General features: G+C 46.0%; 1 protein-coding gene across 1 annotated transcript in view; it reads right to left on the reverse strand.

Moving 5' to 3' along the window:
* Positions 1 to 577: 577 nt before the first annotated feature.
* tbc1d22b (TBC1 domain family, member 22B) overlaps positions 578 to 19,550 on the reverse strand; it is a 43,264-nt gene continuing 24,291 nt past the window's right edge. Inside the window, exons 8-12 of the mRNA XM_076276908.1 lie at positions 17,737 to 17,843; positions 15,864 to 15,939; positions 11,752 to 11,879; positions 6,465 to 6,560; positions 578 to 4,886 (exon numbers count right to left, since the gene is read on the reverse strand). Coding sequence (XP_076133023.1) covers positions 4,758 to 4,886; positions 6,465 to 6,560; positions 11,752 to 11,879; positions 15,864 to 15,939; positions 17,737 to 17,843 — 536 coding nt within the window. The 3' untranslated portion in view covers positions 578 to 4,757. The remainder of the gene's footprint in view (positions 4,887 to 6,464; positions 6,561 to 11,751; positions 11,880 to 15,863; positions 15,940 to 17,736; positions 17,844 to 19,550) is intronic.

Here is a 19,550-nt window from a genome sequence, read left to right on the forward strand (position 1 = left end):
TCAATCACCATTTACTACTTCGGCAGACACACTGAGGAGGTGCATATGCAACATGTCATTACTAACGCCTTGTTTGTCACGAAGCGACACACTCAACACTCCAAGAACGCCCATCACCAGGCTCGACAAGCTCGGGGGCTGTAGCAGCGGGTCGTTAACCCCGCCGATTGCTTAACGAGTTCTAATTACTGATGACATTTCCACAGGGCCGGTGGAACGGTCAGTGGGGCTGTGCGCATCAGTTAGGGGCACGGCGCTGGCTGTCTGAGTCTAATGTGACAGCAGGCTTTCTCGGCTACACCTCTCGCACTGGCATGATTCATGGCTAATTGTTTGAATTGAGATCCAGTCACATAGACAGCCCACTTTGTGATCAAATGACATCTTGTGAGGTTATAAGGCACAGGTGTAACCTCTGCTCATGCAGTGTTCAAGCGGATGAAAGTAAGGTTAAGATGTTTTCGGCCAAAGACAGTGCTGTTGGAGATGCTTTATTTCATACTTTGGTTTGTTGCCTCACAAACAGTGAGGCACTCTTCCCCCCTACTGAAAAAAATAGGCAGACAGATGCACCGCATTAAGAGTCTCAATTGTTTAATATAAACCAACAGTTAAATATACAGCAGATAACTGTAATCTTTCTTTTTAAGGCTAAAACCAGCATTTACTACAGAAGCATTGATTAAGCAGAAGAACCCATAGCAATGACTGGAGCATTTTGGCATATTTAACAGAACAGACAAAAAAACCAAACACAGAATAGAATGAAATATATACGAAAGAAGCAAAACAAAGTAGACAGAAAGGAAGCAAGCCCATAGAACAGGAAAGGAGAGAGAGAGAGAGAGAGAAACAAATCGATGCTCAGGAGGTCCAAAGATGAGTGTGCAATGAATGAAATTTCACGAGTTTTCATCTGCATTTCAAGGTCTTGTGCAATTCCTCTGGAGAGCTGCGGCTCTATTAGGAACTCAGCGTCTCATGCACACACATGCGCATACACACGCCCCCACACACACAAACTCACAAACACACACACGGCGCACATACTGTAGCACAGCAAACGCAACTGGCGACATACAACACGAGAATGAAACTCGCACGGCGATGAATAATGCAGAGCTCAAAGCACCCGGCCAACTAGCAGCGGGGCAGAAGGCAGAAGTCAGACTTTAAAAATTCAGTGTACGGGCCATCTTGAAATGGTGATAATTATCAAGAGCGTAATTAACAAAAAGAGGTTGGGGGGGGGGGGGGGTGGTAATGAATTAATTCCCTTCTACATGTAATGATAATTAGGTACAATTAGAACATCTCTGAGAGCTGAAACAGGACTGAAATAGCACACAAAGAACGTGTGTGTGTGGATGCTTGTACTGTATGTGGGGGTAACCCAGGACAAATCAGAGGAAAGTGACAAATACCTTAAGACACCGTGGAAATGGCTATAAATAGGGACACACCTACCTACAGTACAACTCCAGAACTAAATGCCAGCGTTTTGGCAAAAAAAAAAAAAAAAAGAAAAAAAGAAAGCTGGTCAGTGTTAGTCCAAGCAGGAAGAGACAAATAAAGCCTGCGGTGAATCAAAATGATAACTGGGGACACACTAATATTAGATTTCACCAGCACAAGCTTCCCTCCTAATCCTCTATTCAGTTAGGAGGAGAGGAGTGTGTGTATCGTATCACATACACTATAGCCAGGAGTGGAGGACTGTTGTGAGTGTGTGTGTGTGTGTGTGTGTGTGTTGCTTGGGCAGTAGCCCAAGCTGGAAGTCATGTTGATGATGGGAGTGTAGGCAGAACGCCTCTTTATTCCCCAGAAGAGCGAGAGCGGAAGCTTCTCTGTGGAGTGGTTCTGAGAAATCTCCAACGCGGTTTCGCCGCCATCACTGGCCTGGGAATCGCTGCCCAAAATTCATATTTCTAAATTTAGGTTAATTAAATGAAGCCATGTATTACTCTACAGGCAACGTAATGCCACAGATTAAAAATATCCCTGATATAATTAAAACAGGACATATAAGAAATTCAAAAATTTCTAGGGGGACAAAAAAAAAAAAAACTTCCAGAATCACCAAATCATAGATTAATCTGGCCATTATGTAATTATATTTGGCCAAAAAACCAGCACCTGGTTTTGAAACCTATTTGACTGATGTACAGGGAAGAGAGAGTACAGGTCTTAATGAAAGCACACAATTAAGACCTGTAGTCAGAAGACTCATCTCTTCGACAGCTTCGAACATTATCCTATTAAAGAGCCATTAGTGGAGGAGAACGCAGGATGGGAGCGGCACGGGAGGCTGCCCCACCGATGGGCCAAAGCCAAGGCATGCCAAGCCGTGTCAGGTGTAATTCACGGCACGCGCGGATCCAGCGCTACACGGACGAGCCGGGGTGGGCTGGACTGGGCCGAGGCTGAGTGGAGCGCCTGTCTGTGTCTAACGGCGTGGTGAAGGTGAGCTTGATTTAAGTCTTCTGGCAGGTCTCTGGGAATAAAACGCAATCTATTAAAACGGGAGGAGTGAGAGAGCGAGTGAGGGAGTGAGAGAGGTAGGGAGGGAGGGATAGAGGGAGTGCAGCGGTGTTTCTAGGCAGCAGAAGAGAACTTGCTAATGCCACATTTCTTGTTACAGCCATCTCTGACACACACATACACACACACACAGACATACACACACACACACAATTAAATATAGTTTGAAGGCAATGCTCCAGGTTCAGTTTGCTATTCCCATGCCACAGACCTGGTGATAAAAACATCAGAGGGAGGAAAAATTGAACAGTGTTGATGTAGCGACTCAAAAGATGTGTGTGTGTGTGTGTGTGTGTGTGTGTGTGTGTGTGTGTGTGTGATACTCTAGTCTACCTCAGGCCTACATCTGCAGTCTGTGAAGGCTAGGGGGTTGGGGGATTGAACACAATCACATATAATAAATCTTTTTTAGATCTATACAACTTCCATCACCTTCAGTTTGATGAAATATAAAGAGGAGGCTGTCTGTTTTCCAGCCATCAAAGTTTTAAAATAGGCACGCCTCAGTCACTTCAGCCACCTGTCCTATAAAGAATTCTCTTTGATTACTTTCAATATTTCATCAACTAAAAAGAGCAAATATGAAAAAGAAAAAAACAAACACTAAAAAAAAGAACACTAAACACATTCTAAATGCCCAATGAAACAATCAATATGTACCCGTGGTCATGTCTCTCAGCCGTACCGACTTCCTTCAGGGCTCGGAGGGTCACAGGGGTCAAACCCTCAATTACAGTAAAGTGACATGCTGCCAAAGGAAACTGCTAAGGCAACAGAAAAGGCAGTGAGTAGACTAGAGTGGCCTTTTTTTATTTTTTAAACGTACCATCTCAAACAGGTAAGAGTACTACCGCACTGGCCATTCAAACAGAAGACTCCTACGCTGCTTCAATCCAAACCAGTCTACCGTGGAGGTTTCTGAGCAGTTCGGGACAGACTCAAAAGTGAGGTCTCAAGACTGACAGAGATTAATACTTTTCCACCAACTTGTTCCATGAGTATTAATCTAAGACTGTGGGTAAGAAATACGTCTTACGTCTACTGGGACTAATGGTACAGTCTTAGCCTCTCAGGCTCTACTCATTATGCCAGTTCAGAATCAGTGTCATCAGTAGCAAACGACTTTATCTCAATGAACACCGAGTCCACTTCCTTCCTCCAGTACCACAGACTTGCACAAATGAAAGAGCTGCAGAGAGAAAAATGCCACTCAGCCTTACTCTAACACCCGATAGTACATGAGAATTATTTTTTTGTTTTTGTGCATTTTCCTGCATAACATCTCTATGCATTAATGCCATGATTAAAAACAGTGATTGTTCACATGTTCACAGTCTGATTGTTTAAAAACAAAACCAAAGCTGGCTTTTGTTTCTTGGAGAAAAACAAACAAACAAACAAACAAACAAACAGGAAACTAAAGCAAACAAACAATCAACAACAACAACCAAAGAAAAACCATATAAGGGCACCCATAAAGCCCTTCTGATTGGTCCAACATGTCTGTATAGTTCGCTCCTATGCAGGGGCCTCTATGGCAACAGTGCCCCTCCTGCTGCATCTCGGGATCATGAGCCCCGCACACTCACAACAGGCTGAGACTGGTGTTTAGAACATCTGCAGAACATTCGTCACCAGAATCTGAAAACACACGGAAACCATGGTGACCATGGCAGCGAAAAGAGAGCGGGCGCACACTGGTGAAGTGAGTGCAGGTGTGGAAGGGGGGGGGTGTGCGAGTTCAGGCCGGTCGATCAAAGGCACAATCGCCTTGCGCTGTCGTCTTCACCCCAACAATCACTAATAACCCCTCCTCCGTGTGGGGTTTTTCATGCCGAGTGTGAAGAAAGTCAATACTGTTGCAATGAGGATTTCTGTGGTCAGGCCGGCGGCCTTCACGCCGATGTGTTGGTTGGAGTCACTCAATACTGTAGCACTGCTCAATACTGTAGCACTGTGTTGGACTGCTCTCCAGATGTTGACATGACAGGTTCAGCTACAATAAAATCACCGGGGTCCACAGGGAGGTAGGGAGGGGGGAGATGGCACAGCTGACAGGAGTGTTGAGGTTACCCCACACACCCATTTCACCAGAACCATCTCTAGTTTGCCAACACACCAGTCAATTTTAAGGGTGTCAGTCAAAATGAATAATAATAATAATAAAAAAAACTTCAAGCTTCCAGGTCCATGCCGTTGTGCCATTGCATAGGGACTCATCTCCGGTAGTGATTGGGGGCATCCGCAAACATATACTTGAGTCTGTAGGCTTCAGCCAGGAGCAGTCCCACTTCCTCGTTGCCCCAGTGGATTGTGGGTAGGTTCTGGAGAAGCATCAGCTGACCCTGAAAAGAGATTTATATAAAAACAGAGGTTTAACTTTTTTTTGCAGATTGATTTTTTGAGTTCCCAGAGCCTCACAGACGACTCTTTCAAAACACCGGCTGTGATTTTTGTGTTTGGTTGCTGTTGTTGTTGTTTTTGGTTTTGGTTTTGTTTTGAGTCAAGTCACGTGTTAGGAAAACATTCAAGCGTAGCCTACCCATGTTGCGTAACAGGGTGCATGTGTGTGTTGGGGGTTGTGCTCAGATGTGAGGAGCTTGTTTAAATTAATACAGCCTTGTCATCTCCTGGGACATCATTAAAGACATCAGGATATCAAAACAGCCCTGTTTTTTGCACTGGTGCATATTCCCTCTCCACTGAGATCGGCGATATGTCTGCTTATAAAACCCTGAGCCTAGCTTCTAATCTTAATGATCTTATTTGCTAATCAGATCTTACTATTGCTTCCCGAATATAATCCGTTAGTACAAATTCAATTAGCACATTATTAAGTTAATATATGTGGTGTAGGCCAATCAAGTAATAGCGAGGCGTTAACATTACATTAGTGACTTAAATGGTGCATCATCCCTCAATGATGGTAAGACTAGACGCACTGAAGCATCTCGGGAAAGGGTACTTTTGAGCTATTTGTACAGCCCATTGCCCTAATCATCTGGGCTAAGACCTGATGAGGGTGCTAACGCTAACGTGATAGTGATGCCTCTCCAGCTTCGGCTGTGAAATGGACCACATCATGACCTGGGGAGAGATATGGTGAACAGACAGCTGAGGGTTGGTGTGTTGGATGGTGAGGTGAAATATGGGAAGTTGTTAGTTTTTTCTGCCTGAATAATGTAGTGTGTGGAGCTCTGTGTGATCACCTGCTCCAGTTTTCCTCAAAAATCATTTAAATCCTCGGGACAAAAAAAGGGTGTTACAACAGCGAGTGCCACACGGCAAACACAGGGGATTCTTGAGTGGTGACATGCTTGAGTGGCTGTATGTGTGTCTTCTAGTCCTGCAGACCTCCATCTTCACACACACACACACACACAGTCACACACACACACACGCACACATGTCCGACACACTCTCCGCACACCCTGAGGGTCAGGCCAAGAGCACAGCAGAAGCGAGGGAACGGAGTAAAACACCATGAAAGAGAGGGGAGCACAGGCGAGGCGAAGAACAGAAATTTCTCATTTTGTAGCCACTGAGGTGTGGAGAAGCACTGGGCTGTGAAATTTGGTTACTCCGAGCCCGTTCAACTGGAGGGCCAATTATTCCAATTGCAACAAAGTGTCTGACGGGACCATGGTGCATTTAAATATTCTCTCTGCGCGCACACACACACACACACACACACACACACACACACACACACACACACACACACACACACACACACACACACACACACACACACACACACACACACACACACACACACACACACACACACACACACACACACACACACACACACACACACACACACACACACACACACACAAATAGCCTGAAAGGGTCGCTTACATGAAGCCATGTGTACACTCACAGACACACACACACACTCTAACGAGGTAGTGCCATACCTGGAAGTCTACATGGGAGAGGATCTCTTTGCGCCACTTGATGAGGAAGGCAGCACAGACGTACAGGTGAAAATGAGAGAATCCCTCTGACTCGGCCTGCAAACACACACACACACACACACACACACACACACACACACACACACACACACACACAGCATACTTGTCAGAAGGGCCTGACCAAACGTAGCAAACACATTATAATCTCTCTGTCGGACAGTACCCCACACAGTTTGTTATGGGGCTTCAGGCTTCACTATAAAAATATGGATCCACACACTCCACGCTACGCTCGGTGTGAAGAGCGGCGATGCCAGTCTCTCTCTACTCACTTCACTCAAGTCCCCTGCCAAACAAAAATACAGGATACAGCATACAGGATGTTTTTAGACAGATTTTTTTTTTACATTGGCCAAGGTCATGAATATTAGACTCTGACACTATATATACATTGAATGGATAAGACATTTCAATACTGGAGAGGCTCGCTGGGTAGGCACAATGCATGCTGGGTAGGCACAATGATTTTACTGTAGGTTGATTTGTTTCTACTTTTTTTTGCAGGTGTTGCGAAGGCCACAGCCATTGATTTCATCCAGGGCAATGAATCACTCTGTCGTCACACCCGTCACTGTCAATATCCGGCTAAAACGCAGGCAGTCCTCAAGGCCCAATCTGGAGCTAAGCTAAACAACTGCAATGACGACAACAACAACAAAATAAATAAAACCATATACACCGTTCATGAGCTCAATGACAAAGGTTCACCTTCAGTCACAAAAGGGGGATGCATGAACTAGCAAATTACAGGTGACTGAATTCATAGCAAGTGGACTTGCCTGATAGCACACAGAAATCACATGCATTCTATTTTCTGCTGGGACAAGCTGGTGGAGGGGCCCTTGTTCGTCTCCTGTACCCTTCTCTGTTCAGCCAGTGAGCACTACGCATGAAGTGTCCTTCCTTCGAGAGAGTGTACACGTCTCCTGCATTCAGCCTGCCAGTGTTCTTTTGCCTGTGCCTCCTATCAGGAGAATTTCGTCAGAGGCAGCGTGCTATAAATAGGCTTGTTTTTTTTTGTTGCTTTTTTTTTCCTTAAGTGTTTTGCGTTGTTTGTCCCTCTTAAAGCTATGTGTGAAATCTATGTCGAACACGGCCCCTGTGCGAGGGAGAGGGAAGACAAGCCCAAGGTGGGACACAGAGAAGTACAAGAAGAAGAGAGGGATGCAAGAGAGAAGGGGAAGAAAACAAGAGAGTCAGTGGGGAGGAGGGAGGGAGGGAGGGAGGGAGGAAGGGAGAGAGGGAGTAGGAGGAGGCAATGGAGGATGGGGAATGTGAGAAAGAGGTGGTGAGTTACTGAAAGAGACAGGTCTCCTGTGTTAAACTCGCTCCTTTTCTTTTTTTCCTTTTCTCTCTTCCATCCTTTCTTTTTTCCCCTTCCACTGAGACGAGTCGGCACATGTGTCTGCTCATTCGTCTGTGCGTGCGTTCCTCTCATCCAAAGAGAAGTGTGTAAGTGTGTGTGTGTGTGTGTGTGTGTGTGTGTGTGTGTGTGTATGGGGGTGGGAGTGGGGGTGTACAGAGACGTGCGGAAGGCTGCCTGCCTGCTTGCACTAATGGACTGGAAGTAAGACGTGGACGTTTTATCACTCCTGTTAGACATTAACATGACTTTCCTCTTTGTCTCCCGCTCCCCTCTCATCTGCCTCTCTGTCTGGGCTTCTTTGTGGGGAGACTAATTGATCTTCAGGGGCAGGCTTTTGTGCTTTGGGCTTAATGCACCTTGAAAAGGAGAAGATGGACGGCCGATGGAAGTCTGGACTAGATTTGATCCGCCTTATAAATGCAAGGCGTGGAGGCAGATGAGGGGGGGAAAAATAATAAATTCCAGCTCTTCCATGAATAATAAACGATCGATTCCTTAATGACATAAAGAGGTATGACTCCCAATTTAAATATTTCAGATGGATAAGCATCGCGTGCCAAATCCGCAGAAGCGCATGGATCAAACGCAGGGGGTGTGTGCTCAAGGGAAAAAAATAAATAAAACGAAGAAATGATAAACAGTGCATCCTTCCCCGAGAACAAACCATTATAGCAGGAAAGTTATTTCTCTCTCTCTCTGAGCTGCTCAGACAAAGTGATCCATCCTGGGTGCTCATGAAAAAAGGGACATCTGCATTGATATTAGACTCAGGCTGTGACATAATTAAGGTGATGTCTGCTCGGCACACAAAAGGCAGTGGCGCTGCGGTGGCGTGGAGGTCAGGGGCGGCGGGCGGCTCGCTGCCCATTAAGCTCCCAGGAACAGTTGCTCTTTTCTCTGCCCGGCCCGGTCTCAGGCGCTTCATTCATGTCGTCCTCTTTCAGAGGAAAAAACAAGGTGGGCCAATTGCTGGCCTGCCTGGCTGGCCTCAGCCTGACCTCAAAGGCAACGAGGGAAGATGGAGGGAGGGATGGTGGTGGTGTGGTGATGGTGGTGTGATGTGCTGCTGGTGGTGGTGGTGGGGAAGTGGCTCGATGGAAAGCAGAAGAGACAAAGAGCGCCTCAGGATAAAAGAAGATGTGGGGGAGGGAATGGGAGGAAGAAGAAAAGCAAATGAAGAGGAAGGCCTTCTACTGTAATGTGGAGGGAAACGAGGGAAGGTGAGGGATGAGGAGCGGAGGAGAGGAAAGGGAGGATGGACAGGGCAGAGGTGAAGAAAGCTGTGTGAGGATAGAGAGGCAGGAGAATCGAGCGCGGTTCCACACACACCTCCTGCACTGTCGACTGCAATTATGTCTTTGGGGATGAGTGCAGCAGAGGTGGTGCTGACACAACACCGGTATTTACAAGCCATGGAGAGGCTTGCCCGCAGACTCTCTCTCTCTCACACACTCACTCACGCACACACACACACACACACATATATACAAGTGCACACCCACACATGTGGCAGGACCCCATTCTACCATATCAGCTAGCGGTCCCAGGCGATCACATTCTGAGTGGAACATTCCCGCTCGCTAAACTACACCAGACGTTTGGCGGAATAAAAGCGGTGGAAAGCCTAGAGTTGCTTCTGTGCGCAGTTCCGTTTGAATAATGAAAAAGAAACAAACAAAGAACAGATAAAAGAAACAAAACATATTGCCTTGGCCCGTGTCCACAAGCTCCTCTTCTCGGAGCGAACAGAGCCAAGAATACAACAATAAGAAGGGGGGGGGGGGGGGGGCACATAAAAAGAAAACAACCACTCCATTTTCTAAGGCTTCATGCTGCAGAATGGCTTCCATTGATTACCCTATCGATCCTGTTATTTCAAATTACATAATGAAACCAACTTCCCCAGTCTTTTATGGTTGCTGGTTTACAACCGGTATGTTGTCTGTGGTGTGAATGTGGCCCCAACAGTACACAGTCCAAATCTTTTCTTCAGCAGAAATGGCTGGTCCCACTTTGCTTCAGTGCATGATTGTTAGGTACATTGTCCAATGTACTAGGACAGTATGCTTCTGTGATTCATAATGAGAACAAATTTGACGAGTGCACAGGTGGCCTAATACATAATGCAACACTGATTTAATAGTACAACGGATCTGTAATGTGGAGTAGTTCACAGCAGCTACGCTAAACAGGTGTGAATCACAAATCAAAAATACAGGATTCCAGTTCAAAATGTTTTCGGTCAAAGCACCTTCCTGCCGGTTTAAATTAACCCCCACATACCCAGTCAGGTGTTTTCTCTGATGCTGTAAAATCACTCGCATCAGCAAATTCCGAAAAACACTGCACTCGCTCCTAAACATTGTACAAAGCTCAAAGCCAAAATTAGCCAAAGCCAAAATTAGAAACAAACAAATAAAACACGGAGCCAATGAGCCAAGTAATACAAGAGTCTAGCACCTCCTCCACACTGATAGTTTGTAAAACGAACATTTTGTGTGGTTGTCTCACCCACATGCAAACAATGTTTACACATTTTAAAAACGCCTTCTAGTGAAGATGAAGAGTTTGATTTGATTTATGTAATTGTATGAAGAATGCCTAACACATGCACAGACATCAGATACAATTGAGGATAAAAACACAATAAAGTCCAGGACTTATATCCTGGCTAAAAACTTTGTGAGGCCGGTGAATTTACTCAGAACCTTGTTGGCCATATTCCTGCCATCCAGGTTGTTTTCTAGAATGCAACCCAGGTATTTTACTGACGCTTGACCACAACATTATTCAGAGAGACCCTAAATTCAGAGCATCTACTCAGTCTGGCCTCTGTCTTACCAAGATGTAAGGACAGCATATTGTCAGTCAGACAGTTGTTTACAGAGGATAGCTCAGAACTCAGGGTACTCTCAAGAGTGGATTGGTGTTTATGCCACATTAAAAGTGCCGAGTCATCAGCATATAGAAATAGTTTACATGAACAGGAGTCCGCCATATTATTAATGTAAAAAATAAGGACGGTCCGAGAATGCTTCCTTGCGGAACGCCACATTGAACTACATTAGGATCAGACAGCACTCCCCGTAAGTCCACCAGTTGTTCCCTCCCTGACAGGTAACACCTAAACCAACTACAGGTGGAGCTGTCTGCCCCCAGGGCCTCGAGTTTGCCAATCAGTCTGTTATGATTTACCGTATCAAATGCCTTTTGAAGATCCAGTAACACCATTCTGCAGAGATTTCCATTATCTAATTCCCTGCGAAGGCATGATTCGGTCGAATGTGACTTCCTGAATCCGGATAGGAATTTAAACATGAAGTTGTTTTTATTTATGTAATCGTTGAAGAGAACATTTTTAAAAACCCAAGTTTATGTGTATCCATCTTGACGTGTGAAACAAAGACATTTAGAGACGCAAACACCCACATTGACTTCCAAAGTGACCAACAAAAGAATAAGGAATGTGCATGCCCAGCATACATGAATGGTCTTGTGATTAACATTTCTTAGGCATTGGATGGTGCATTAGGCATTGGATTTCTGATAAGGAACTAAAACACTTGTCTGGACAAAGATTGTTTTTGGTTTAAAATGGCGTGTTAAAAATGCCTGCAGCTATACCCACACCTGATTTAGCTCCTTGCCCCCTCCAGGAGGTCAACTGTGAACCCGACACAGGTGTTTTCACTTACAGTTGTCTCTCAATTCAGCTGGAGGGCAGATAGATACCCTGGAGTGGGCTCCTCTAGGCCCCTGCTGTAAGTGGCACTATCATCCCCCTGACACACACACACACACACAACACAACACAACACACACACACACACACACACACACACACACACACACACACAGTACCTGATAGGTGTCCCACAGCCGTATGGTGCAACGCAGGGGCAGCTCCCTCATCAGCAAGTTGTTCATCCAGCGGAAGGCAAACTGCAGGTACTCTACCTCACACCTCTTGAAGTGATTGTGGATGTCCTCTGTGCAAGAGCCAAGAGAGGAGAGATGTTCATTTGGTCTGTTAGGCACCCCAGGTAGGGTTTTAAAATCAACTACCTCTCTTTTTGCAGAGGTGCTCTGGAGCAAGAGCGAAAGAGAGAGAGAAAGAGAAAGAGAGAGGGAGTGAGACAGAGCAAGCAGAGAGTGAGAGACAGGACTACCACCAGACACAACCTACCATTGGAGGTGGGTAAGGCCAAAGGACGTAAATCAGTGTTTTTTTCCTTGACTCAGGGGCATCAGACTAGATACAAACTAAATTACCCCGTGTGCCAATCCAGGATCTGACACCTGCAACCTTTTGGTTGCCTGTGCAGAGCTCAAAGCACTGAGCTCAAATAAATGCTTGCCTGCCCTAATTCAGAGTGCAATATAGGCAGACATCTTCTCAGTGTTTGGGCTCCCTGGGACTTGAACCCCTGACTTGTGCATCACTACTGTAGCGCCGTGATGTTATTTGCCGAGAGACAGAAGCAGAAACTGGAACAAATGAGTGGCAGCGCGGTCTGCTAGTCTGGCTGCTAGATACAAAAGCTGAAAATGGAGGAATCTACAGTAAGGTGAACTCTAAAGCCTACTCAAAAATGGTTTCAAATGTATAAGTTACACAATTAAATGCAATGCTCTTCACAAAGGTAACTTGACTTAATACACTTAATACATTTTAGCATTTAATCAAATTAATTAACAAGTATTTTTGATTATTTGTATTACCCACTGGCATTTGTTAAGATTACCCACTAGAGAGTAATGAAGGCCTTCCAACTGGATTCCCGTTCCCTCGCGCTCGATGGTGTTTTTATGCCCCCAATGTCGTCTGCAGCGCTGCCACCGTCGACTTAAAGGCATGTAATCCTAAACCTAACCCTAACCTTAGCCCATGCCAAACCCTAGCGCCTTCCAGGCAGCGCTGCCTTGAAGACAACGTTGGGGGCATAAGACACCAAGAAACTCCCCTCGCTCTATGTCTGCGTCCAGCTCACCTCTCTGGGGGTCACGGTCTCAGATGACCCCAAATAAAAGAATAAAAGTTTCACTTCTGCACAGCACACTATTCACACGAGGCACGAGCGGCGCGTGCATTAGCATGTGAGAGAAAAGGCCCATGACTAATTTGTATCACCAGTTTAATTCTACTTATAAGGTGCTTAGGGCGGGTCAATAATCGAGTCGAATTGAACTAAATGGGTAAGGACACAGACAAGAGAAAATGAGCCAAGCATCGCTGGCCTGTTTAGTCTGGCTGAATAGATTTTTAAAGGGGGGGTGTGGGTCTTTGAAATCTCTTTTTATTTTGTGCCTTTTGTTTGGCGGCACAAATAAGATAGCTTTTTAGAATGCATGCCTATTGACCGCACTCTTGATGGGTATCGATAAAAGCCTTTGACTGTTCCAGGCGAAAGCCTTAGAGGCCAGAGAGCGAGTGAGCGAGCGAGAGAGTGACTGCAGCCAGGGCTGACGGGACGATAAGGGCATTTCACATGGACAGCGGTGCCCGTCCGCCTGTGTAAGCAGCGAGTGCTCGCGCCGCAGGGGACTAACCCAGCAGCCGAGCGCCACCGAATTTTCTTTTTAACACGGTTAACGGACACGTTGGCAATGTCTGCCGTGCCGCGCTTCCTCCCCATCATCTCAGTTTCAGGCACGAGGCATTTACACACAGAGATGCTTGAGATAAAATGTATCGTGCACTGGTCAGGGTTAAAAAGCACCTGCTGCACTCTGCAAGCAAGCTCATTTTCACAGAATCACTTGAGAATCAAAACCACTCCCCATCCCCCACTCCTCCTACAAGCCAGTCACCACTCCTCTCTCTCACGCACTCACTCTCCCACTCATTCACTCACTCGCTCACTTTTTCTCTCTTTCACACCCTAATCGTTGAGAGTTATGGAAAAATCAATCGCCCCCACACACCACCCCCCCACAACCCCCCACCCCAGCGGAGTGTGGAAGGAGGCCGTTTGTTTCGAGGTGACGGCTGATTGATGGCCCGCAGACGGAGCCTCACACCGCGGCCCTCTTTATGGCCACGCCGTCCATGGCCTCTCAGCAAATGATTACGCCAAACTCCATAAACAGCAGCCGTAATAGCCAGGTGCTAAATCAGACGGGGCCAGGGGTGAGGTGGATGGACAGTTGGAGGGGAACGGGGAGAGAGAGAGAGAGAGAGAGAGAGAGAGAGAGAGAGAGAGAGAGAGAGAGAGAGAGAGAGAGAGAGAGGGAGGAAGGGAGGCAGAGAACTGTGAGAATGGAAGAATGGAGTCCTTCCACAGGAGAGGAATGAGTGAGGACTCTGGGAGGTGTGGAAGAAGCTGAAGGTCATAATGATCCCCTTACTCCTGGCTCTCAAAGTAGCAGCTTACGCAGTGCAGTGTTCAAGTCAAGGCAATGCAGAAAAAGCCAAAAGCATCACTCCTTTTGATTTTGTTCGAGTTTGTGCTTAGTGTAGGGTGGCATAAATGTAATAACCTTCTAGCTACTCTTTTTCTTACAATAAGACCTGCATCTGCAATATGCACATTGAGTTAATACTGTAGGGCCCATTGTGTGCTATTGTGCACTTAAAAATGCATTTATGACATTAATGCATTTAGCTTTTGCAGCCTTTTTGCAACACTTTATTACGCCTTTGGGTTTAAATTTCTGGAGTTCATGGGTTTGTGCCAAATGTCCGAAGGCTACACCGGAAACAGGTCTAATCATATCCGCTTGTTGAGGGATAACACTGATTTTGACACATAGATGGTAAAAATAACGATAAATAAGCATATTTAGGTGTATAGGCTATGCTAATTAGTGCTATATGTTTGAACCACTGATTAAGTTGGATCCCCAAATCAGTGTTGATGGTTGAAAAAAAAAAAAAATCTTTATATGATTTTGTACAAAGCAATTAACATACAGACGATAAAACAGAATTTAAAAAGCAGGTTAACAGTATAAGCAATTTGCTAAACGCTGAGCCGCTGTCAGAATCAATGTTCAACAAGAGAATGCGATTAAAATTAGATTAGTGGATTTCAACTGCTTTAGAGCTCTCAATACCAGGTATGGTACTGAAATAGCAGTTGAAGAGAAAAAAAAAAGGCCATTGAAGAGAAATCCAAGCTGGTACCCGAGTATGGAGAACATGTGTTATGACTCATTCTTTTCAGTATGTTTTAAAACAGCACTAAGCCACATGATACAGCAAAACACCATAGAACCCTATCGTACACCCTGCGCAAAGTACGGCGCAAGGCTTGTTCTTATCTTACACCCATTTCCCACACCCACATGAATTTCTCGCCATGCGCTCCACTTTTATTAAACCTTGAGCCTGGTGTATGATCCAAAAATGTCTATCTTAACCCTCTAAAAAGCATTACACCACTGCACTGACCAAGAAAAAACTGGTCTATAGCAAAAGGCGCATATAAAGCACAGTAGAAATTGCAGTGTCACAAGATGTAAGCAGCCCTTAGCAACCAGTCCCAAACAACTCCTCTGGAGGATACAGTAAATATCCTTAGGATTTTTTTTCAGTCATTCGAACATAATTAGGGTAAGTGTTGTTCTCTTCAGGCTATGTTTTCGATTGTAACCTCTTGTCAGTCAATAGTGAAAGTAAATAACTGTGTAGAACCATTTTGTCGTTGACTGTGAGACTACGGTGAAGTTTCATTTTGCCTATGAGTTCAAATAATAGGCGAGTGCAGATGCATGTAGGCTATACTCTGCTCACAAACAGGTGTTAGTAAAGCAAGGTTTAGTGGAATCCCTGTGATGCATACACAGTCTCACGTGCAAGCAGATCCCGTCCCATTGAGGAGCACTAAAGAGAATTTGCACTAAACATTAAAGGGCCTCTCCGGTGGAGTCAGACAGCCTGCTAGTTAAATGCATTTTTTGTTTTCTTCCCATTCGCTAGGAAAGAGAAGGGAAAAAAGCGGAGAAGATGGAGGATTGGCAGTGAATCTCACCATCGATTCTGCTGACCAGCTCCTCCAGGGCCTTCACTTTGATCTGAATGCCAGGCTGTGCGAACGTGTAGTTATCCTGCAGAGAGAGGGAGAAGGAGAGGGAGGGGGGGGAGAGAGAGAGAGAGAGAGAGAGAGAGAGAGAGAGAAAGAGAGAGAGAGAGAGAGAGCGAGATGAGTTAGGAGGAGACTAAACAATGGGGGTAAACCAAAAAAAATCGGGAAAATACAAAAAGCAAGAGGGAGGGCGCATGCGACAAAAGGAAACGAGAGATAGAAAGAGCAAGAGAGAGAGAGAGCAAAAGGAGGATTGAAAAAGGGATATGCATGAAAAGACGGATACACAAAATAATACACTGAGAGGATCTCTTCTTCAGTTTTCTCCTGGACATCATGCATTTCAATCAATTTGTGTACCTCCTCATAATAATCTCTTCTGATAGTCTGGATATTGGGCTGCAGGAGCAGCATCCAAATCCACAGCCAAGCAAACTGGGGGCGAGGGGGCGAGCGGAGGGCCTGGAGATTACACTGTCTGGAATCTACAACTCAATGAAAGCTGGCATTGTAATTCAGGACTGCAAGCAAGACTGTAGGTGTGGCGCTTTGGATGTACGTGTGTGTACGCGTGTGCGTGTGTGTGTGTGTGTGTGTGTGCGTGCGCGAGAGAGTGTTTGTATGTGTGTGACTGTGACTGTGCGAGAGTGTTGTGTCTTTGTGTGTGTGTGTGTGTGTGTGTGTGCGTGCGCAAGAGAGTGTTTGTATGTTTGTGACTGTGACTGTGCGAGAGTGTTGTGTCTTTGTGTGTGTGTGTGTGTGTGGGCCACACATTCACACACTATCTGCTCTAACTGATGGCATAAAAGCCAAAAAGTCACGTCGTGATAAATGGTGTCATTCCCAAATATAGCCTGGTCGCCTCTTCAGATCACGGAATCATTCTAATCATTCTAATTATTCTTTTTAATCCACTCCAACACTTACAGGGGGGTAAGCTAATGAGAGTCACTGCAACTGCTGCAAGAGAGACTGATGCTGGCAGGATGCTCTGCTCTGGCTCCCTCTCCTTCTCTCTCTCTCTCTCTTTCTTTCTCTCTCTCTCCCTCCCTCCCTACGCCTATCTCCATCACTCCATCTCTCCCTCCTCCATCTCTATCCCTCAAGCTGCAGTTCAGTTTTTGGCAAGTTTTTGCCGTTTTCTTGGCCGGCGTGGCCAGATCTTCCGTGCCTCTGTGTGTGTGTGTGTGTGTGTGTGTGTGTGTGTGTGTGTGTGTGTTTATGCGTGTCCAGTGGCTCATATAAAAGCTTGTGTGCCCGTCAGCTGAGTTTCGGATCCACTGCCAGTCATACGCACGTCCCGGGTGACCTTCAGCGCTTTGCACCTCTCAATGATGTCCGCTAACTACTACCAGGGCTATCTTGTCCCCCCAGAATACCCCGCTGCACTGCCGATGCCCTCACCCGAAGCTCTGCCTGCTTCGTTGAGGATGCTCTGGCTGTTGGCTGGCTACTGGACCTGGGCTGACCGAGGCTCCAGGAGGGGAGGAGGAGGAGGAGGAGGAGGAGGAGGAGGAGGAGGAGGAAGGGGGTGGTAAAAAGCCGTCTGCTTTGTAATCCATGGTTGAGCAGCGTCTCACTGCTCGGGGACAATAACTCATGACGGTGGGGAGTTGTGTAAGCCCAGCCAGAGACACCGGTGGCGTGAGCCAGGACTGGAGAGGGTGCAGGATCTCTCAGAGAGAGAGACACAAAGGAGAAGAGGGAGGGGGGAAGGGAGGGAGGCACGGATGCAAGTGAATTTCTCAGACCATCATGCAGCCACACACACACACTTGCATACACACTTGAAGCACAAAGCAAATGCAGACACACTCACCTGTATGCCGTCCAGAAGCTTGCTCATGCACCAGAAGCTGTCTGCTTCGATATTCCGTTGAGTGTCCAGAGGCAGGCCAGACATCTCGAAATTTTCCACATCCTCCTCTAAAGAAACAACAGAAACAACAAAGCAGAACGCAGAAAACACACACACACACACACACACACACACACACACACACACACACAAAGACAAAGACAAGGGCAGCCTATGAGTCACAATCCCATCTGAGGGGTAGAGATAAGCAGACAAACGATCTGAAGCAGCCTTTCTTTTAATTCCTCTTTTATGCATTTTCAGTGTTGGGGGAGGGAAAAAAACACACGCTCCAATGTAGATCTATATCTTCATAGATTGACTTATCATTGGCGTATGGGTACAGATATCTGCAGATCCACAGACAACAGATTGAAGTGTAGGCACAGATCTCTATAGATATGCATGCAGATATTAGACTGAGCTGACAGATACACCAATGGATACATTATCATACAGACAGAGAGACAAAACAGAGGTGGAAGTGCACAACGGCAAACAGGAGATAAATATGGATGTCAGCTGGACAGATCGATCGACAAACAAACACAGACAAACAAGGCCCATTGGGATGTTTAAATAGTCTTATGTGGAAGAAGCACAGAGAATGCTCAGAGCCAGCACTGGCGAGGTCTGGGGTGGTTGTTTTCCTGCAGCTCTTTCTCTCCAGCTGATGGAAAGGAGTGTATATGCTAACACACACATGGAGGAAACACACACACACACACACACAGAAAGGACACTCGGGTGTATTGTGCTCTGCCCGTGTGCATACACAATAGAGGGCTATGAGATCATTAAACACTGTGGAGGGGTCTTTATTTGCAGGATTCATCATCGTTTCCCCCTGCTCTTCCCCTTGCTCTCACTCTCTCATTTTGTTTCCTCTCTCTCTCTCTCTCTCTCTCTCTCTCTCCCTCTCTGTCTCTCTCTCTCTCCTTTTTATTCTTGCTGGCTCTCCCGGGCTTTCCCTTGTGGCCATGACCTTTAGACGCTCTCTAAACAGCCGAGTTAAACTGCGCTCATACAAAAATTAAGCTGCAGAGATGAGCAGTTAGGAGAGCTCTGTGGGTTGATGCGGGTGTGGGTGCACACACACGCACAAACACACACACACACACACACACACACACACACAGATGATGTGTGCACATATTTTTGTAAACAGCAATGTTGTTCGAGTTGATATGCTCTCTCTCTCTCTCACACACACACACCCACCCACCCACCCACCCACACACACACAAACATGCGCACACATTATTGTAAACAGCAAAATTGCACAACCAGACATAAATATATCCTAAGAATTAAAAACAAAAATGCTCACACCTATTCAAACACAATCAAAGTCTTGCACATTTCAACACATGCCGCAACACTTAAATTCCACAGATGGTAATAAGTGCACCTCATTGGAATGCATTGCACACTCACACTGATACACAAATCAACATGCACAAGACAGAAAGACAGTCTGACACACAGTCTCACCAGGGGACACACACACACACACACACACACACACACTCCAGCATAACAGTGCACTCTGATAACGTCTGATCCAGTGACAATGGAGAGGCTTGTGGTAAGAGGCAGTAATGCCTAACTGGCGATATAGTTTAATAAGGGCCAGGGCAGGGGGGAAAGGTCAGAGATTAAAGCAGGCCAAAAACCACATGAGGTACACATCACACACAGCAGAGAGAAAAGGAGAGAGGGAGGAAGAGAGTGATGGAAGGAGAGAGAGAGAGAGAGAGGAATAAACAAGATGG

Source organism: Alosa pseudoharengus, unplaced genomic scaffold (genome assembly GCF_046254945.1).
Source record: "Alosa pseudoharengus isolate Yale_2024_CS ecotype anadromous, Long Island Sound unplaced genomic scaffold, YU_APseudo_1.1 YU_APseudo_1.1_scf_9, whole genome shotgun sequence".
Taxonomy (NCBI): Eukaryota; Metazoa; Chordata; class Actinopteri; order Clupeiformes; family Clupeidae; genus Alosa; species Alosa pseudoharengus.